Here is a 20,297-nt window from a genome sequence, read left to right as displayed (position 1 = left end):
AAGCAAACACAGGAGGGTTATGGCTGACAAAGTTTGCAGATGACTGCAAACTGGGGCGCCATAGTAGAAAACACATCTGACACAGATATCCTTCAGAAGGGTCTCACAGAAACGGATAACTGGTGCCAGAGCCATGGCCTAAAGTTAAATGCCAAAAATGCATAGTCATACCCTTGGGAAAAACAAGGTTACCCCTAGCTACCAAATAGGTGGCAATCCACTGAGTACAGAAGAAGTTATCAGGGACCTGGGGACCCAGGTTGATAGTAGTCTGTCATTCGACACCCATGTAGCTAAAGTAGTTAGGAAGACCTTCTACATTGCCCACCTTATCATGAAGGGATTCTCATCTAGATCAAGGGAGGTCATAGTCTCCCTTTACTCATCACTCATCAGACCAATGATTGAGTACAATGCCCCATTCGAATGTATCTGACCCGACACTTGCAGCAGCTGGAGAGGCCACAAAAGTTCCTCACCAAAAGGATAAAGGGTCTCAAAAATCTGTCCTATGCTGCCCGACTGAAAGAACTCCAGCTCTATTCAGTGCTCAGAGGTGACCTTTGCCTAACATACAAGGCCATGTCAAACCCAGATTTGATGAATATGCTTCACCTCAAAAATCTAGATCCATCAGAGCCACAAGGGCGGAGACTTAAACCTGGAGGGATAGATTCATCACCCAAAGACTCCTATGCTGTGGAACAAAATCCCGGTACATGTGAGGCAGAGCACCTCGCTGGCCTTGTTCAAGAGAAATCTTGACCAATGGATGGGAGATCGCAGATATACCCCAGGGATTACCTCAGTGTCACTGCTCGACAGAGGCACAGCAAAATAATGGGTATAGTTCCCCATACTAAAGGGGCTTGTAAATGCCCTCGGGCAGATAGCCTAGTATGAACCTATGAACCTATATATCAAAAATGCTGTTCAGTGAATTCACTCTTGTGGGGAGCACACCCCTTACTAATTATATATACCAACTCCGAGATCTCACTACAGTGAGGAAAGGGCAAATTTTCCGATCTTCGCTGTATTGCACTCTCACTATGAACAGTTCGCTGAACAGCATTTTCAATGTAAGTGCTGTTCGCTGACCTGTCTTTTCAATAATATAATATAGACCCGATTTCCACCACAGGATGATAGGACAGAAGTGTTTAGGGTTCTCTTTAGATGGGTCCTTTTTGATGTAAGCTACTGAAGAAGGGTCTTTCAAAAAGAGAAAGTCTTGTTCCTTGGTTAGAGCGATCTGTGTACCATTTAGCTAAACTATAAGCTATACACCCTGGCTGTCTGAGAGGATACATGGGAAAATTCATAGATCAGAAACTGAGGTGATTGAGGAGGAAGAAGTAAGGAAGAAATGCAACCTGCTGAGTGAGAAACTAGTAGGTGCTGGAAAGGAGCACCAGGATCTGAAATGTTAATCAGCCTCTAGGAGGTTTAAGGAGATGTTGTGTAGTAGTACTTTTTATGATTTAATATGGTGTTTTGGCCAGGGGTCAATCTATCAAAACCTGAGGTTAGAACCATGTTAAAGTCACCATCAAGCATTTTAGGATGGTAAATGCTACAGAAATCCCTAAAGGCAGCAAAGTAAAATGCAAAAACCTGAGAAGAAATGATGCAAAAAAAAAATCACAAAAGTCAAGCTAGGACCATAGGTCATCCTGAATATTAAGGTATTTGAATTCCTTTGCATCTGCACCAGGCACCACCTCCATTTTGTATATTTTAACTTGTTAATTAGTGACCAATTCAATTAATTATTCATATCGATAAATAATATATGGCAATTCCTTTCTTCAACAACTGTTTGACTCATAAGATTCGGACAACACATCCTGTGGTTGTGAGTTATCATAAGCTTTTGTAGCATAACGATGTAAAATACTTTTTTCTTTAATCAGTTTTGAATGGTATTGTGCTTAGTTTTTGAATTCATCCCTTGAGTATTGAATGTTATAACCTCAAATAATGGCATTAAAGAGTGACTAAAATTATTACAACCTAATGAACTGAAATGAACAAATGAACAAATAAAAGAAATGAAATGGTGCACACAATTGTTGTAACTAGTGAGCATATATCCAGTAAAAGTACAGCTGCAAGGTTGTCACCTAGCAGCCCTCGAGAGTGGGAAAAATGAGCACCACAAGTGAAGATAGTGGAAGTGAAGTAAAAAAAATGAAATGGATGGAAAAATGCAAACAACAGTAGCTACACTACTTAAGCAACATGCAATGCTTAGTCTAAAGCACTGATTGACCAAATGAATGCTTACCTTTAGCTACCAGGAGGGACTATACCCTGAGATTTAATACATAATGACTGGACTTTGAAAACTTAGGCTTTGCTTTTCTAGTCCATGGCCTTGACCTGCTTAGGGTTGCTCAACTGTTCAAAGCCCTTTTTCACTGCCAATCCAGTAAAGGAATGATGGGCAGGTTTTGTGCAGGCTGTGGGGTAGGAAAGACACTCTCTCCTGTATCTGAAGGTGGAACTGGCTTGGGGTATGCATCTTGAAGGTTGCCACCTTTTCTAATGACTTACATATATTGCTGGTAGGGATCCCAAAAAGCCTATTTCTGTCTGCATACCTTGGTAACTTATTTAGGCTTCTTATTTCACTTATGTCTTATGCATTATTGGGATTTTCAGAGAAGGGCCCTGTTTTGTGAAGATATGGCTGAAATTTCACAGGACCTGTAAGAATTTTGGATCTATGTGAGGTATTGACAGCAGCATGGGTAGTGATTTGGTTGAAGATAGTGAGTTGATATATTACCTGGTCTAATCCAGGCCAGGAAACTTACTTTGGGAAAAAAACATGGTAGAGTCTGGAGCTGTGATGGATAGTCGTCACTTAATAAGCATCACCTTGAGTACTTACAGATTATAAAAACTGAAGTTTTGTTACAGAGAGAACTCACCTTTGTGGTTGCTGTCTGATTTTGTATAACATCTTCAGACTAATCCTGGAATATCTTGACTCTTTGACCCAAAAGCATAAACTCTCTTCCTATTTTTGATGGATATCTGGAAAATGACTTACTAAGGCAGGAAATGTTGTATTAAAAAACAGTGCAAGAAACTTCTCTGTGTGGAAGAGTTTCAGTCCATATATCTCTAGCGAACTTAAACTCGTCTTAAGTAAAAATAAATAAATAAAAAATATATAATTGTACAGAATTACTAAGTATTTGAAAGTAATCCAAGCAAGGCAGGCAGTCTGTTTCCCGTCGAAAATCCTTTATTAAGTACACAGACAAGCGATCCAAGTAAAAAAAATAAGAGTAATAGTTTCTTCACAAGCTTTCTAAATATACATATATATATATATATATATATATATATATATATATATATATATATATATATATATACTTTTTATCAGGCAAGGGAGTGGTTTATTGTGCAGTAAAACAAAGTGTTATTGGAACACGTAAAATTCACATCCCTTCCCTCAACAGTGTGACATTTGAGCTGGTCCTGCCCTACTTAATAGCTGTCATAGTAATATAACCCTTATGTACTTTAAATAAAATTTATAATGATGTGGTACCTCTTATTTAACCAGATTATTAAGTAGATTATTAAGTCTGTGATTTTATCCAAGGCAATATATTGAATGGCTGGAAATATATCAGCCTTAGTCCATTTGGCAATCAAAAAATATATATAAATATATACATTTACACTTTGCATGCAAAATATCAATTGTAAAAATCATATTCTATTTTCATAACCTGTTGTTAACAAAGATCGCCTTCATCCTTCTAGACTTCTTCAGTCCTGTGTAAAAGAACCCTAAAAACTATCTATAAAAAATATTATTGTATAATTATTATTGTTATTACACATCATTTTGAATAAAGTGGAAAAAAGAGAACCAGAAAAAGAAAAAATAAGAAAAAATAAGAAAAAATGTATGATGATGGAAACAAAATATACACTTAAATTACAACTGATTTAAAATAGTATTTAAAACCAACTGGTAGAATAAAATAAAATAAAATTAATCATGTAAATAATGTGGCAATTTGCACTCTCAACTACAACTGTATATGGTAGCTTTAGTACTTTGCGCTGGTGTACTTTCAAGAATTCAGTGAAATTTCCTACTTCCATACCTTCAGGCAACCTTGTCAGTCTTAAATTACTTCACTGATAAAAGTTTTCCAAATCATCTAATTTGTTTTCAACATGCAGACTTGAGGAATGATATTGTCTTACTATGCCCTATACCTCCTTTGACTGTATTGCATTGATAGTGGTGACAAACTCAAAAATAAATAAAAAATAAAATTAAAAAAGAAACAGTTTTCACTGTACAGTTCTGAATATCACTGGAATGTTTGGATGTCAGCGTCTTTATCTTGGTATGATCTGCAAGGGCTTTAATAAGATTGCTACTGAAACTAATTTAGCTTCCAAATCCACATTTGGGTGTTTTGTAGCAGCCTCAACCACAATGTGTCAAATTTTAGAAAGAAGCTGCTGATTTTCCATAATTATTTGCACAGGTGCAACTGGAGTTTCATGGTTCATCTCAGATATTGCAGTTTTACGGCTGTAGTGACAAGATTATCATTTCAAAAAAGCTTTATTTGCATTAATAAGCACTCATAACTTTCCAAGGGTATGAATCACACAGTTTAATCTACTCCCATCTTCCTGGTCTACTCCAATGGAAACCATTCCTAACAAAACTGATGGTGGAAAGATAAAACAAATTTCTATAATTAAGTGATAAAAAACAGTAAAAGAAAAAGAACCATAACAGATACATAGACAGACCCTGACTAAACAGAGAAATACCAGTGTAAAAACATTTGCAAACCTCCCTTGGTCAAAGCATCAAGAGAGATGTATGATTTATCTCAGAGGATGCTAAAGGGTTCCATCACAGTAAATAAGTGGTAAACATGCAAAAAGAGTGAGCATTTAAAATGCAGGGATGATATATAAAGGAATACTATTAACTGGATGCATAACTCTAGTAGTCAGAGGGCACTTATAGATGCATAATTTCAGTAACAAGTTTATAACCTTCTAGAAGCTTGATGGCTGTTGTAGTATGTTGAAAGTTTAACTGCACTCATGTTTTCATCAAAGTCCCTTTTAAAGTGTAAATGGAGTGGCATTATTGAATTAGCAGTGAAAGTTTGTTCTAAATGTGGTGAGAGGGCCAGTAAGTAATGTATTTCACATTTACCACTACTATTAATGGATAGTTTAAGGTTGATTACCTTTGTATACACGTTAGCCTTCGGTTTGGTACTCCCTAGAAAAAAAAAACCTTGAACAGGAGTGTACGTTTCATGCCCTAGAAAATATGTCATAGATCCATCTGTTGTAGGTGATTCTGAGAAGACAGAGAGAGAGAGTACTTAAATCTAGGTTTTTAAGCCATCTATCTGTCCTCTTAATTAGAAACCTTTATGTCCTTGCCAGAAATTCCCCATATGGGTTACATTGAAGGACTTGCTTACCATTGTGGCAGCATGTTGGTCAAAGATGAAATCGTCATCTCTGATTTTATGCCCTTAATAACAAAATCTCTCTTAAATGGTTTACTCTCAGTGCAGTAGATAGCAGGAAAAAGGCCAAGATATTGTTATTGCACTGGGTGTACATTACATTTGACATTTTCCAGAAACTGGAAATTATGTACTTACCATAACTTGGCATCTTCATTCTTCCTCACTGATGGGTCCTAGGATCTAATATCAGATCCAATTTGGCTGCTTTTTAAGACTATGATCTGAGTCTTGAGCTCCTCCCTGTCCCATGATGCCTCACATCTGCCTGAATTCCTCAGATCGAGTTTTCTGCTTTATAAGAAGTTTATCATAGAAATTTATCTCCATTTATATATAAATGTACACACTTAGATAGTAATACAATGGAAAAATAGCCACAATCTGGTGCTCAAATGAAGAACTTTTGTGTTCCTAATTCCTCTAGATCTTTCTAAGCAGATTAGGCTGGGGATGGATGGGTGGGATGTGAGGAAAAAAGAAACTGGACAACACAGATAACAAGTTATGGTAAGTACGTAACTTCCAAATCTGATGTTGTCCATTTCATTGTTCCTCACTGATGGATCAGAGTTATCCTTGGGTGGCCCATATGGAAGGATATGCCGAAGCACAGTGGAGCCAAGGATGCTCTACTCATACCTCTCAACTGTACTGAATTCCTCTGTATTTACCAGCTTTGAGGGCAAAATAATGGGATGCCACAAATTACCAAGTGGTCCCTTTAATTCAAGAATTTCTCAGGTTTGTTTTTTGTATTTTTTTTTGGGGGGGGGGGGCAAAGCTGTTGCTGATGCCATCACGTGCAGGGTTGAGCACGATAACATCGGCTTCATGAGGCAAATGCCAGCCTGTCAGAATTTGGCTGAGAGCTGGAGGGAGTGTATACTCTCTTTGTTTACCTGGCTCTGGCTGACGGCTGTAACGTAGCGTCATGGTTGTCCACGCTTGCAAGATGCAATAACAGTGGATTATTCATTTATTGTTGAATGTTGTGGAATCAAGAATCCTGGCTGCCTGGCTGGGTTTAATTAAGTTATTATCAGCAGCAGTCAGTTACTGAGCGGTGGAGAATGAGTCTTTCGAGTCTTGAACATTCGAGCTGTTACTACTTAAGGTTAGCGCAGTAGTCAAGCTGCAGAGTCGGACCGGTCTTTAAGTTAGGAAAACTGTTATTTAGATAACTGAATTGGTATAAGCATGAAGAAAAACATAGATGTTTTCTTGCATCCTTTTGCCATATTGTTTGTGTTATTATGTCTTGCAGGAGTGGAACAGGTCATGTATTTACTTGTTAACTTAACTATGATTTTAGACCTGAGTAGAGCTGTTTATTCTGCATAATGAAAAGTTACAGAATGTACTAAACTTGGGATTTTTTTTCTGATCTCTACACTGTGCATCAAAAAAGAATTCTGGAAGTGCATTGGTTGGACATTAAAATGTGCGCTCTCCGACTTTCAACATTTGTTTTAACTGACTGCTTTTGGTTTAAATTGTGCCAGGAGGGAGAATGCATTGTGTGTAACATTTCAGTATATGCTTTTGGCCTTTATTATTAGCAGTAGCCACAGTACTTTTTGTCATTATTTATTAACCAAGTAAGCCCACTTGACATAGATGCCCCTTTTCAGGGATGACCCTGACCCAGGACCTTTGGTTAAGTGACTTGCCCAGAGTTGTACAGTTTGCAAATTGAATTTAAAAGAATTAAACCCAAGACTACAGGGTGAATGAAGCTCTTTAATAGCCTGTGGATTTAACTTTCTGAGCTAAAACACCATCTATCCTGATTATATCTTTAATTTGTTTTAATTGCTGAGGGTGGGAGATGCTGTCTGCTAAACATTCAGTTCCAGTATATGGTGGCTGTAATAATTAAAAATTGCTGTGTCAGTTTACACATACATTGGTTCATATTAATCCGTGTTCTTCCTGTAAGGGTGTTCCCATCTGAATGTGTAGTTTCATTTAGGAAAAAATGCATTTGTTATCTTATCTTGGAGGTCAAAGTCAACATCTCCAATGTACGTGTTTGGAAAACACATGCATGTTGTACATAATCTCATTACAGTGACGATGAGGGGTGGTGATCACTCTTCTCTTTTAACATGTTTCTGCATTGATTGTTTTTCATGCCCACTACCTGCACTTTATTTTGCTTGAAAAGTAGAATGACTTGAACCCAGTTTGTTTCCTTTGATACAACGGTTAGTTCCTCAGCCTGCATGCATGTTTAGTATTATTTGAACTGCACTGTATGTAGCACACCACAAGAAAGCCAACAATGCTGAATAAACACTGGCAAACAATACAGTTTTGTCTTTTGGGGAAGCTGTTGTGTTTGAGGACTATTAGCTGAATATAGGTTCTGGTTGAAGAGCTACTTGGGTTAGACATTGTAGGTTCATAGGTTCATAGATTAGTACTAAGCTAACTGCCCTTGCGAGTCATTTTAAGCTTAGCCAATTATCCCTTGTGAGACTCAAACCCTGCACCTTGTGTTTGTAAGGCAAACACCTTAACCATTAGGCCACCCTCCCAACCCTGTATGCATTTTACTTCTGAAATGAACTTGGTACCACTGACTTGTCTACTGGTAATCTGCATGTCACTACCTGTAGCACCACATAAGAGTTAACTGCTGATGTAGCTTGAATAATTACATACATAAATGTGTTTCAGTCTGTTAACATCAACTTTTGGTTGTACGTAAGAGCATTTACTGTGGCCAGTTCCTGATGCCTTCAGCATTGATCAAAGGAAGAAGGCTTAAAGGGCTTCTGAAGTGTTCAGATTTCTTTCTGAGCTTTGTATGTTCCCTTCATACTTCTTAATCTCTCAGAGCAAGAAATCTGGACAAAGCCAAAAATAATGGTGGGATAAAGGCCAAAAAATAGATTTTTAAATATTTCTCCTGTAAACTCAGATAGTTCCTAGAATAACAGATTTTGCATTGTTATGTATGCTCAGAGGCATATGAAGTCTGAAATTCAAATGTCTACCGTTGTTATTATTTTGTAACGTCATTATTCATGTTGGTATCCCATGATTCCATTTGAGTGGGCAGGGCTACATTATATATGTAGTCGCATTTTATGTTAATCAGGACCACGATTTTTGGCCAGTTGTACCTACTTTTCATGGGCCATTGTCCAGATTTTTGATGTTTCCAGGTTGAGAGGTATGGCTCTACTCCTGGATACAATGTCTAACTTATAGTGAGACACAAAGGTATGAGGTTTGGACCAAGTTGCTGCAGCATAAATTTCATTAGTAGAAGTTCTCGAAGGAAAGGCAGATGAAGTGGACATAGACCTAGTCAGGTGTGCTTTTGGAGGGCATGATAATTCCATACCTTTTAATGAGTAGATAGTATAAATGTAATCAGTAATCCATGTCGATAGCATGATCTTTGACACTACCTGGCCTAAACAATTTGATGAAAAGGATATAAATAGTTGTTCAGATCTTCAGTGTTTCTTTGTCCAGTGCAGATAGAAATGCAATTGTCTATGAACATCCAGAAGATGTATCATGCACTCACCTTTGTTAGAATGGCTTGGGAAAAAGACTGGCAATTGAATTATCTGGCTGATATTATTCTCTATAGCCACTTTAGGAATAAAAGTAGGGTTAGTGCTTAGAGACACCCTGTCTTTATGAAAAAGGATATAGGGTGGCTTGGAAGATAATGCATGCAATTCAGATACCCTTTTTGTGGAGGTTACAGCTACAAGCAAAATCGTTTTCCAAGATAGAAATTTTATTTCACAAGAGTCATCTAGTTCAAAAGGTTTCTGAGTGAGGCCTTGGAGGACAATAGTTAGATCACAAGGGGGAGAGGGGTCCCTTGATTGGAGGCCTAAGTAAGAAAACACCTTTCATAAAGGCTTTACATAGTTTGGATGCAGACTCAGAATCTTTTCCCATGTGAAAATTGGTAATTGCTGCCAGTTTAAATTTTTATGGTTGAGAAACTGACACCATCTTGAAAAAGTGAAGCTAGGAACAGAAATATAGCCAATATAGGATATGAAAATGGATTGATATTTTGTTTTGAGGCCCAAATTGAAAATCTCTTCCACTTGCTATTATAAACCTTTTTGTGGAAGGTTTTTGAGAAGCAAGGATAATATGTCAGACTGGTGAAGCTAGTCTGTACTTTCTTAATATCATTAGAAGTAGATAAACTAAGCGGTTAACCACAGGGATTGTATATTGGGATGCTGATGTTCTGATGGGTGAGAAATAAGATCCTGACTGGGATTCAATATCCATGGGGATATTTGATGTGAGACCATATGAAGGAGAGCCAGACCAGACGAGGCCAGAAATGGGCAATGAGGATCAGAGTGCTCTTCAGCCTGCTGGCTTTCTGTAGCACTTTCTGGATCAATGGAATGTGTGGGGGGAAGCATATAGGAGACTCGGGGAACAATCATTGACTAGAGGATCCCTCAGTGACTCCCTGTCTGGGGGGGTCAGAGCAAAATACTTGCTGCACTTGTTTAGGGGAGAGGTGAACAGATTGCAGCAAGGTTGATCCCATCGACTGAAAATCTGGTTTACCACTGATTGATTGAGGGACCACTCATGTGGGCTCAGAATGGACCTGCTGAGTCTGTCTGCTAGTATGTGGGTCTCTCCAGAAATATGCATTGCAAGGAGAAAGCAGTTTGAAAAGATTGCCCATTTTCACACTCTAATGGCCTCTCTGCACAAGGGATATGAATAGGTTCCACCATGTTTGCTGAGGTACCAGATAGCTGACATGTTATCTGTATGAACCGCTATTATCCCCAGAAAGAGACAGTTGTAGAATGCTTGCAGTGTCAGGAGAACTGCTGTCATCTCTAGGATATTTATATGCAGTTTGTTGTCTGTCAGGGACCACGTGCCTTGGACCAATACTGGAGATCCAGAGAGCACATTAATTTGTCCTTGTGAAGGAGATGCAAAATGGACTGGACCATAACCATCCGGAACCTTGACTTCTTGACATATAGGTTTAGTTTGTTTAGATCTAAGATCAGTCACAGGTCCCCTGTCTTTTTTGGCACCAAGAAGAAGCATGAATAAGTTCTAGATCATTGTTGCTTGGTTGGGACCTTTTGGATGACTTTTTTTCTAGACGTTTATGAACTTCGTGGATGGTGGACTCCCTCTGACTGGGTGGCACATTGGGGAGATTCCTCCTGGGACTTAGAGGTGGAAGGAAAAAGGGAATATAGTAACCTCTGGAAATTATATTTGGCACCCAGCAGTCAATTGTTAAGTTTGTCCAGGCATCTAGGTGCAATGATAGATGTCTCTCAACTGCCTTCAGAGAAGGGCAGCTGGACAATGCTTCAGGAGTGCTGATACTGCTTATCAGAAAAGAGTTCTCTGGAGCCCTGATTTTCCAGTCCTCCTCTGCCTCTTGGGTGGTGCATGTTATTAAATCCTCTTCCTCTGCCTCTGGAGGAGGAATCTTCCTTAGGATCCTGGAAAGGACCTTGGGTTTTTTGAACCAATGTTTCTTAGCACCTCACTGGTTCCTTGAAAAGGACCTCTGTGGGGTAGATAATTTGATCCCTACTGCAGACAAGGTCTTTCCCTCCTGTTCACTGTGGGTGAGTGTCTCATTGACAGATGGTCCAAAAAAAGAGAAGAACTCTCAAAGGGAGTATTGATGAAAGAGGCCTTAAAGCATTCTGCAAACCCACACAGCCTCATCCAGTCATGTCTCCTGATGGCTATGCCTATTCCAGCTGCTCGAGAGTTGCTGTCTGCAGCATTCAAGATTAACCTCATAAAAGAATTAGCTAGAAAAGAGAGAGTGGTCAGTTGGGGAGATACATTCTTGAGGTCCTCCTCTGACAAGGTCTCTGTAAGAGAGTTGTTGAGCTCTTTTACCAAGTCCCTTTGTAGTTGGGTAAAATGTGTCAGGTAGTTTAATGCTCTCAGTCCAAAGGTATCTGAGGCATAAACAAGCTTTCTATGCCTGTCCAAAGCCTGGGATTCTCTGCTTGAGGGATGGACAGTGGATCTTTGCTAAGCCAGCATCTTTTTTGTGGCTGCTGACACCACAATAGCATCAATGGGCACGCCCTTGCTCCAATGAAGTCTGTCAGTAGGAGGAATTAGGTATTTATCAGCCCACTTTGGCATGGGCTCCACAGTGTCAGGTTCCTTTCATGCCTGACAGAAGACTAGATGAATGAGCTCATCCACCAGAGGGGGGGGGGTCACTCAGGACATAGATGGGCCCACTGTGAAGGTTTCCAGAAACACCGACTTCTCAGAAGAAGGAGGATGGGAGGACAATCCACCTTTCTGCTTGAAAATTTCTAGAATGTCTCTGAAGGAGACATCTCTAGGTGGAGATCTTGGGGATCTCTCTCCCTCATTGAATTTGGTATCTTCAATTAAAGACTCCAGTGGGGAGTTTAAGTACCTGTTCTTGCACTTTTTCTTGCAATGTACCTCCTCTGTGGGGTGTTCCCAGGAGGACTTGGAAGAGTGGGGAACCCCCTGATGGGTATCAGTAACCTGGAAGCTCATTTGAGGTGGCTGACTCAGGACAGGATGTATGGGATCAAGGCTCAGAAGAGATGTGGACTGATTAGGACTGAGGGCTGAGGGGATGCAGCTCTAGGCCTAGAGAAAGTCCTCTCTACCATCTGAAAGGCTGACGGACTCGAGGAGACCCCTCCCTCTCTGTTGGAGCTGAAGATTCCTGGGAGAATGAATGGAGCCTACAATGGATCCAAAGCCTCAAGATAGCATTGGACCTAAGCTATCAAAGGCTGTGGTTCCTAGGGGAAGGGATGGATCCAACAAGGTCAGACCCGAAGCCAACCCCCCTGGAGTCTTTGCAGACATCTTGAATATGAGACCCGCTGTGATCCGACTGCATCAGAGCTGAGCTGGTCTGTGACCCTGATGGAGTAGAGAAAAGCACTTTCCTTGGATCTGTTGATGAGTCCATTAGAAAACCCAGATTCTGGAGTTCCGAAGCAATAGGTTGGATCAGAAGAGGAGCATGCAAGGCTGGTGTCTCACAGATCCTGGATGGGATAATGATGGTAAAAGCCCCATCTGTATTTGTGCCATGAAAAAACTCTGCATCAACCTGTCCATGTTTGATTGGGAGAGGCTTTGAGAAGATCTAGAGGAAGCTGAGGAGTGTCTTGAGTTGGCTGGGAATGCAATCTTAGAGGCAGGACCTGTAGATTCTTGCTTCAGCATGGGCACTGGCATTTGGATCCTAGACCTCGGATCCATAATGGTTGGATCCAAGGAGGACCTTCTTATGGGAGAGTCCATAGCCAATAATGTGTCTGTCAGATCTGTTATGGTTATTGGATCCATGATCTTGCCCTGATACTTAGATCCAAAGGCTGTGGATCCAACAGTCTTTGTCTCTTTTCAGTAGAGGAAGAAGCCCCCCAGGGAAGCTGATGAGGCTCTTCTTTTAAGGTCTTTGGAACTAGATGGCTTTGAGGGGGATTGAGCCTCAGAAGCAGGCAAGATTCCTCTCAGAATCAGTTTGTTCCTCCTGTCTGCGAGGGTGAGCAGGTTAAAGGCTGCACAAATAGTACAATCAGCCAGAAGGTGTTCATATCCAAGGTAGCAGATGCGCTTATTGTGGGCATCAGAATTTGGAATTTTATGCCCACAAGAAGTGCAAGTTGTAAATCCAGTTGGTTTGTCTGACATAATGTCGGCAAGCCAGCCAACAAAATTACATATACACGCGCACACACACACACACACACACACACACACACACACACACACACACACACACACACACACACACACACACACACACACACACTCACAGATACACTCTAATTAGCTTAAACAATCTACACAAGAATAAGCTATAGAGCAGGAAAAGAAAGGAGATTATCTAGATAAGTAAAACCAAGTTTTTTTAAGAAGCAAATAGAGAAAAGTAGCGCTAAAGCACTTAGCTGTAAAATAAGTGAAACAGAAGGGGGAGGGGAAGGTCCCTAATGCCCAATGTATGAAAAACAAATGGGAGGGGAGGAAATATATAAGTAAAAAAAGTTTCTCTAGCTATTAGATGATAGAGTAGGAAACAGCACTTATCTCACTTTCCAGAGAAAAAAAGGCTTAAGAACTGCAGACCACATCTGTGCTGAATGGAAGCAAACAAGATCTGAGGAGTTAGGGTAGATGTGAGGCATTATGGGAGAGGAAGGAGCTCAAGACTTGGATCATAATCTTAAAAAGCGGCCGAATTGGATCCGATATCAGATCCTAGGACCCATCAGTGAGGAAAAATGAAATGGACAACATCAGGTCAGTATTTCACCCAGTAGGACAAGAACAGTGCTGCTTACTCTGCAGTTATCTGCAAACAGAATGAGCCAGAGATTATTTTTATCAACCTGTATGTCTGAAAGGATGCTAAAGAGTAATGGACAAGGACCTGAGCCATGTAGCATTCCAATGGCAACTTCAGCTTAGAAGACTAGAATGTGCAAATCTGGCATGTTCCACAATCTTGACAGTTTTCACCTGACATGTGACTGCATGAATCAAGGACTGCAGAATGTAATCTTAATTTCTGATGCAGTTTCATGCAGTAACATGATGCAACACTAACTAGCCCTGTTGGAGAGATTTTTTAAAACTAGCAAAACTCTGATCCACACTCTCAACAACTTTGATTTCCTGTTTGACAAAATGTTATTGACTTTTTAAAGCAATTTAGTGCATTCTTTAATAATTCTCTGCTTTGTATGTTTCTATCATGAACACATGTATTATCACTACAGTGTCATTGTAATCTGGCTCTAGTCATGCCCAAAAAAGGGGTCCATGGATCAGCCCCCAAACTTGGTTAACAAGTAAATAAATACAATAAATAAAACATTTCTAGGTTATGCAGTGTTTCCATCCCTTAAAATCATAATTTAATAGGAAAAGTGCATATTTTATACCTCCCTGCTTGTCTAGAACACCTATTGTGCTGGCATCTGTAACAAGCACACGCCCATCCTTAACTAGACCAAACATATCACTGTGGACATGTGTGTAGAAAAGAGAGTAGTTGAAGTCATTGTTTCTCAGGAAGTTAGTGATGTGAAGTACTTGGTAAGCAATATCTGCTACTACATCAGGAGTAGAATTGTAGAATGTCTTTATAGGCTGTGTACTTGCAATTACTATCGTCCGACCACAAGAGCCAATGTATTTAGGAAAAGGCCATCCCTCACTTCCTGGAAACACCTGCAGAGACAAAACAACTATTTTCAGGTAAGATTCTGAGCAAGTAGTTATACTTTTTTTGAAATACATCAAAACAGAAAATCTTTTAATTTTTTTCCCTAAAACATCTATTCATTTTCCCTAAGGAAATTCACAGACCATTCTGCTTTTTGTTAGAAAAAGATAGGTGAATAGGGCTATAATGCAGATAGACAAATATCAGGGCTTCAAAAGCAGAAACCATCAAGTATATTTATACAGTGCAAAGCTCTTGATTTGGTGTACACTTGTAAAGTTATCCTTAGCTACATCATGGATATTACTTTAAGAGCAAGTAGGAGCATTCTCATCCTATAATGGTCAGGGGAAGAGAATATGCACATGCTAGAATGGTCTGGGAAAGGAAGTATTCTCAACCATATCCATGCAATATTTCTCCTTTGGGAGATGGGAGAGGTATATTGTTAAATATAATAATCTTCCTTAACAGTCTGGAATTGATGGCAGTCAATGTCTTTTGTGGAATGATCTCAACCAACAAAATGGAATATCATGGTAGTAGTAGGGGCAGACGGAAGTGGGTGACTCCAGGAAGGTGGAGAAGAATAGAAGAAATACAGTGGGATTACAGAGTCAAGAATGAAAGTATATCAGCAATTTAGGACATGCACAAATCAGTTACAACACCAGTGTAGAAGTATTTTCTTACTGACAAATCCTGGGTACCATTAAAGTGAACGAAGCAGTTTGCAAAGTCATGAGTGGGGGCAGTTTAAAGGCGTGTGTGGAATCCCTAACTTCTCTGAGTTACTTCCTGCTTGAGATGTAGAAAATCAAATAAATTAATAAAAAGTATATTGAAATGGGCAATAGCTGAAGTGCATCTTCTAAGCGGAAACTGTTTAAAGGTGATGGCTTTCTGTTTAGAACAGATAAACTAGGGCGAGGGTGGAATCCTATGGCTACGTTGGAGAATATTTAAGATAATTAGGGAAAATGACACAAGGGGAACCTGAGGAAAGTAGACCAAAACGGAAACAGCAATAGCGCTCCTTCAGAAATATAGTTAAACATTAGTAAAGTAAGCATAGTAGCTTATATCAAAGACTGATAGGCAATGTAGTATACAATAAAGTCCCAGGATGGTAACCTTGGTAAAACATTGGCTGAATAAGTGACACACAGGTTACTTGCAAATGGACTCCACATGGATGATAGGACAGTTACAAATGAGACATGCTGTATTCATTATTATGTTTGCTTCTCTCTGTTATTGTAAATAACTTTGGAAATAGTCTATAAGAAAAAATATTGTAGGTTTGCAAATGGCACAATAATATATAACATAATTGACATAAAATGTGTACATAATATATGTATGTGTTTTTGTATAAAGCAATTAATTATTGATTATTTGATTACCAAGTTATCCAGGTGGGTTTAAGCCTTTTTATCAGTGGAAACCCAGGGGAAAAAAAAGCTCCAGAGACATATAATGCAACAAGAAAGAATAAAGAAAAACAATACAAAATCATAGTTAAGTAACATATACATCTAATTCAGTATTACACACACAGTAACTGAATTTGCAAAACCATTTCAAGTAGTAGAGAACACACTCGCAAGGTTAACATAACCGATAATACATTTATACTATGGAAAATACTAATAATCATTTAAACTTGGGAGAAATAAACAGAAAAGAAATTTGTTAAAAACTGTACCTACTACCATATATAATGCAACATCATAATGATAGAAGCTATAAGCTGAAAGATTAGACTGGTAAAGCTTTAAAAGTATTACAGTAAAAGAGGAAGGGAAGGGATAGAAGAATGTTTGGGCACAGAAAGAAAAAAAGAAAGACGAAACAGACAAAAACAAATTATCTGAGTGTGCTTATATGTACATCTGTGCAAAGAATAAATTACATTTGAAACAGCTGATGATTCTTCAGTAAAACAATTATATTAATGCTCCATACATTTAAAGATGATCAGTAGGTATAGCAAAAAAGTTACACTTAATCTCATCAAGGAAAATATTTTTCTCCCCTTAAAGGAACTGAAATTTTTGAAACCTGGTGTTTTAAGATGGACACCTGTTCCAAATATTGTCTGAATATTTCTTGAAGAGAGAATCACCATGATAGTCTAATGCTCTTTGGGGTCTTAACTGTGACTTTGTTATGAGCATAATAGACAAAATGGATATGTGTGTTCACCAGGCTGGAGTGCAGGTTGTATTGAATTCTGATTTAGGAATTTGTATGCATTACATAATTAAAAGTAAAGCAATTTGTTAATAAAATGAGGGATGTAGAATTTTTTTGTAGTATGGTGCAGAGTTTTTTTGTCAGTAGTTATGGTACATTTGGTTGATTTATGGTGCTTCTGTTCTACTTTGTAGATTCGGGGGATATTAATTCTGATGCAGACTATGCTGCCATAGAACTGGTTGGATTATACAAGGGAGGTGACTAGTTCTGTTTTAGTAGTGGAGGTAAGATCGCATTTGACTCTGAAGCATGGACCTCATGCAATATTAGTATTTGTTGTAGTCAGAATTTGCCCCTTGAAACTTATTGTTTTCAAAAGAATGGTCCCTAAATACTTGACTGTTTTATAGCAGATTATAGTTTTCAATTATCTAATTATTTTGAGCTTATAAGAAGTGAGCTGTGTTCCAATGTTTTGAAAGAATATTTAGTATTGCAATGGGCTGATAATTACTTGGTTCAGTTAATGGTCCTCTTTGAAAAGGTTGATAAACCATAGTGTCACAGATCACAATATTTTCTTCTTATATTCAGGTCCTAACTGAGAAATATTATTATCAAGTTTTGCAGTAAATGATAGCTTGTTCCAAAGTTTTGATATAAGTAATGTCATTTTCCACAGTACTATGAAACAGTATCTTAAATTGTGCATTGCCCCGTTTATGTGTTCAATAAGTCTGTCTTAAGTCCAGGCTGAACAATGGCCTCAATGAGTCATCCTGGAAAGATTTATAGGCCAAGTAAAGTTTATCCCTTTTATATGATAATTAATACTAAACAAATGAGTTTTGTTTTAACTTATTACCATATAACAGGTTGTGATGGTACCTACTCTGGGACAGTAATCAAGGAGCCTTAATCCTCACAACTGACACCAGTCAGGGACAGCCACTAGGAACAAAAATGGATACACACAGTATTTTCAGATGCAACTCTCTGCACCAAACACAAATTCCCTTAAGAGCATGCAGGGAGCACATTTCAGACATGGGGCTGGATTCTCTTTCTCTCTCCAAGCCCAAAACTAGAATACACTCTGACCACTTTGGAGCTCTGTGTCCCTGTTCTGTGTAGCTGACACATACACTTGGATATTTGATTTTTACACACATATATACACACACACACACACACACATACACATACACACACACACACACACACACACACACACACACACACACACACACACACACACACACACACACACACACCTGGGAAAGGATGGCACAGATTTACTAGCTTTGCGTCCTCTTCCCACACTATAAGGTAATTACAGTGCCACCAGCCAGCTACTCTAAGGATCTTACAAGGGTACCTAATTATACTGAGTAAAATTAATACTAATACAAATGGTAGAGTTTGAGCAATGCAGCAAGGCTTTCAGGAGCGGCCACAGGGTCACTAAAATAAGCATAAGTACTCTTAAGATGTTAAAAGTATTCTCTAAAAGACCTGCCACAATGAAAGGTATAGAAATATTTAATAATAAATAACAAAATAGAAAACATGAGACTACTGAATATCTAGTTACAATAAACACCAGAGTTTCAGACACAGGAGTTATAAAAAATAGCTTTCTGCACCACTATGGATAGATTCACACAGATGCAAAAAAACAACACCTATCTAATCTTACTATATTTTCCTGACTGACTAAAGAATTACTGTTCCTTAGTTAAGTTACTTACTACGGCAACTCAAGATGAGTGCTGAGTTGTTTACTAGAACAAGACAAGATGAGGTATGTGGTTGTGAGAGATCTTTCTGTTCAGGTTCTGCAAGGTAAAGTGCTGGTGCGACAGTTCCATCATATCTCTCAGTAATATCTAAAAAAATCAATTCTGTGCTGGTTACAGAATGAAATCACTGTAGAACAAAGATTAAATTGGTAAGCTCCCAGTAGCGGGTGGCACTAAGCAAGTCCTGGATGTGCATGAAGATGAATTTATGTTGGGTATGCAATAAACTGCTGATAACTTCCATTCACTAGCTCCACTCATCATTCAACATGGTGTCAGAAGTCGTTAGTAACTAAATGTCATCAAAGTGTAATGAGTGACTGAAGCACAAAAGGTAATGGCATATTAATTGCATATACACTGATGGCATGGCAGAAGGATTTTGTAGACCCAAACCATTGGTGTTTGATGGTAATGTCACAGAGAGCTGGTGTGTATTTGCATAAGAATGTGATATTTTCATAGCAGCTGCACATTCAGACAAAGATGCACGCACAATTTGGCAGATTCGGAGGCTATTGAGTGAGATCATTCTTTTATACATGCACCTACTGTTTATCCAGGAGAGGGAGAAAACCACAGTGTCATTGCTCACTCTGAAACAAGCAAAGATCTGGAATGCTTAAAGCACAAATTTCAAGAACTGTGTAACCCCCAGATGAATATAATGATGGAGAGACACAAATTCAATACAAGAAATCAAAAGCCTGGAGAAACTATTGAAGCATATGTTACTGACTTAAGAAATAAAGCAAAGACATGCAGATTTGGAATCTACAAAACAATTTAATAAAGGACTCCTTGTATGTGGCATAATAATGATAGTGTGGAAAATTCTACTATGTGATTGTGAATTAATATTGAGCAAAGCTATTGAAATTGGGCAGATACATGAAATCACAGAAAAATATACTAGTATGTTTGTTGTATCTGCTGTTGCAAATGTTGACAGTGTGCAGCAAAAAACTAAGATAATACAGCATCATAAGTGTAAACTGAGGAGTTATGCACACCACCTCCTGTTATTAATTGTCACAGCTGTGGAGGCAGTCACAAACCTAAATGAGAAAAGTGCTTAGCCTATGATCAGCAGTGTCACAAATGCAAAAAGTGGCATCATTTCAAAAAGTTCTGCAAATCAACACAGACTCATAATAAATTTTATCCAAAGAAGACCATGGATCAAATTGAGACTGTAGCAGACCCTGACGACAGTGATAAAACCTTTTATATCAATGGTATTTCTGTGGTTGGCGAAACTGTTGTCAAAGTGCATTCCCACTTGTCAGCAAAGAGTGAAATATTTTGCACTGTACAAATTAATGGGAAACCAGTAGAGCTTAAAGTAGACACTGGATCCAAATGTAATGTCAAGTCAGTAAAGGCTTATACAAAAGTAAAAGCTGGGGAGAACCTTGACTCAAGAAGAGCACAAAACTAGTTGCTTACGGTGGCGAAGAAATTCAGACAGATAGCACCATAGTTCTTTCTTGTCATTCT

General features: G+C 38.7%; 1 protein-coding gene across 2 annotated transcripts in view; it reads right to left on the bottom strand.

Moving 5' to 3' along the window:
- DIPK2B (divergent protein kinase domain 2B) overlaps positions 1-20,297 on the bottom strand; it is a 200,518-nt gene that overhangs the window by 8,448 nt on the left and 171,773 nt on the right. For both annotated transcript variants that reach the window (XM_044072371.1, XM_044072372.1), the window contains one exon: positions 14,510-14,798. In XM_044072371.1, the coding sequence (XP_043928306.1) occupies positions 14,510-14,798 (289 nt within the window). The remainder of the gene's footprint in view (positions 1-14,509; positions 14,799-20,297) is intronic.

The sequence above is a fragment of the Protopterus annectens genome, chromosome 5.part0 (genome assembly GCF_019279795.1).
Source record: "Protopterus annectens isolate FY-2018-M chromosome 5.part0, PAN1.0, whole genome shotgun sequence".
NCBI classification, from domain to species: domain Eukaryota; kingdom Metazoa; phylum Chordata; order Ceratodontiformes; family Protopteridae; genus Protopterus; species Protopterus annectens.
This window is presented reverse-complemented; position numbering and strand designations above follow the sequence as displayed.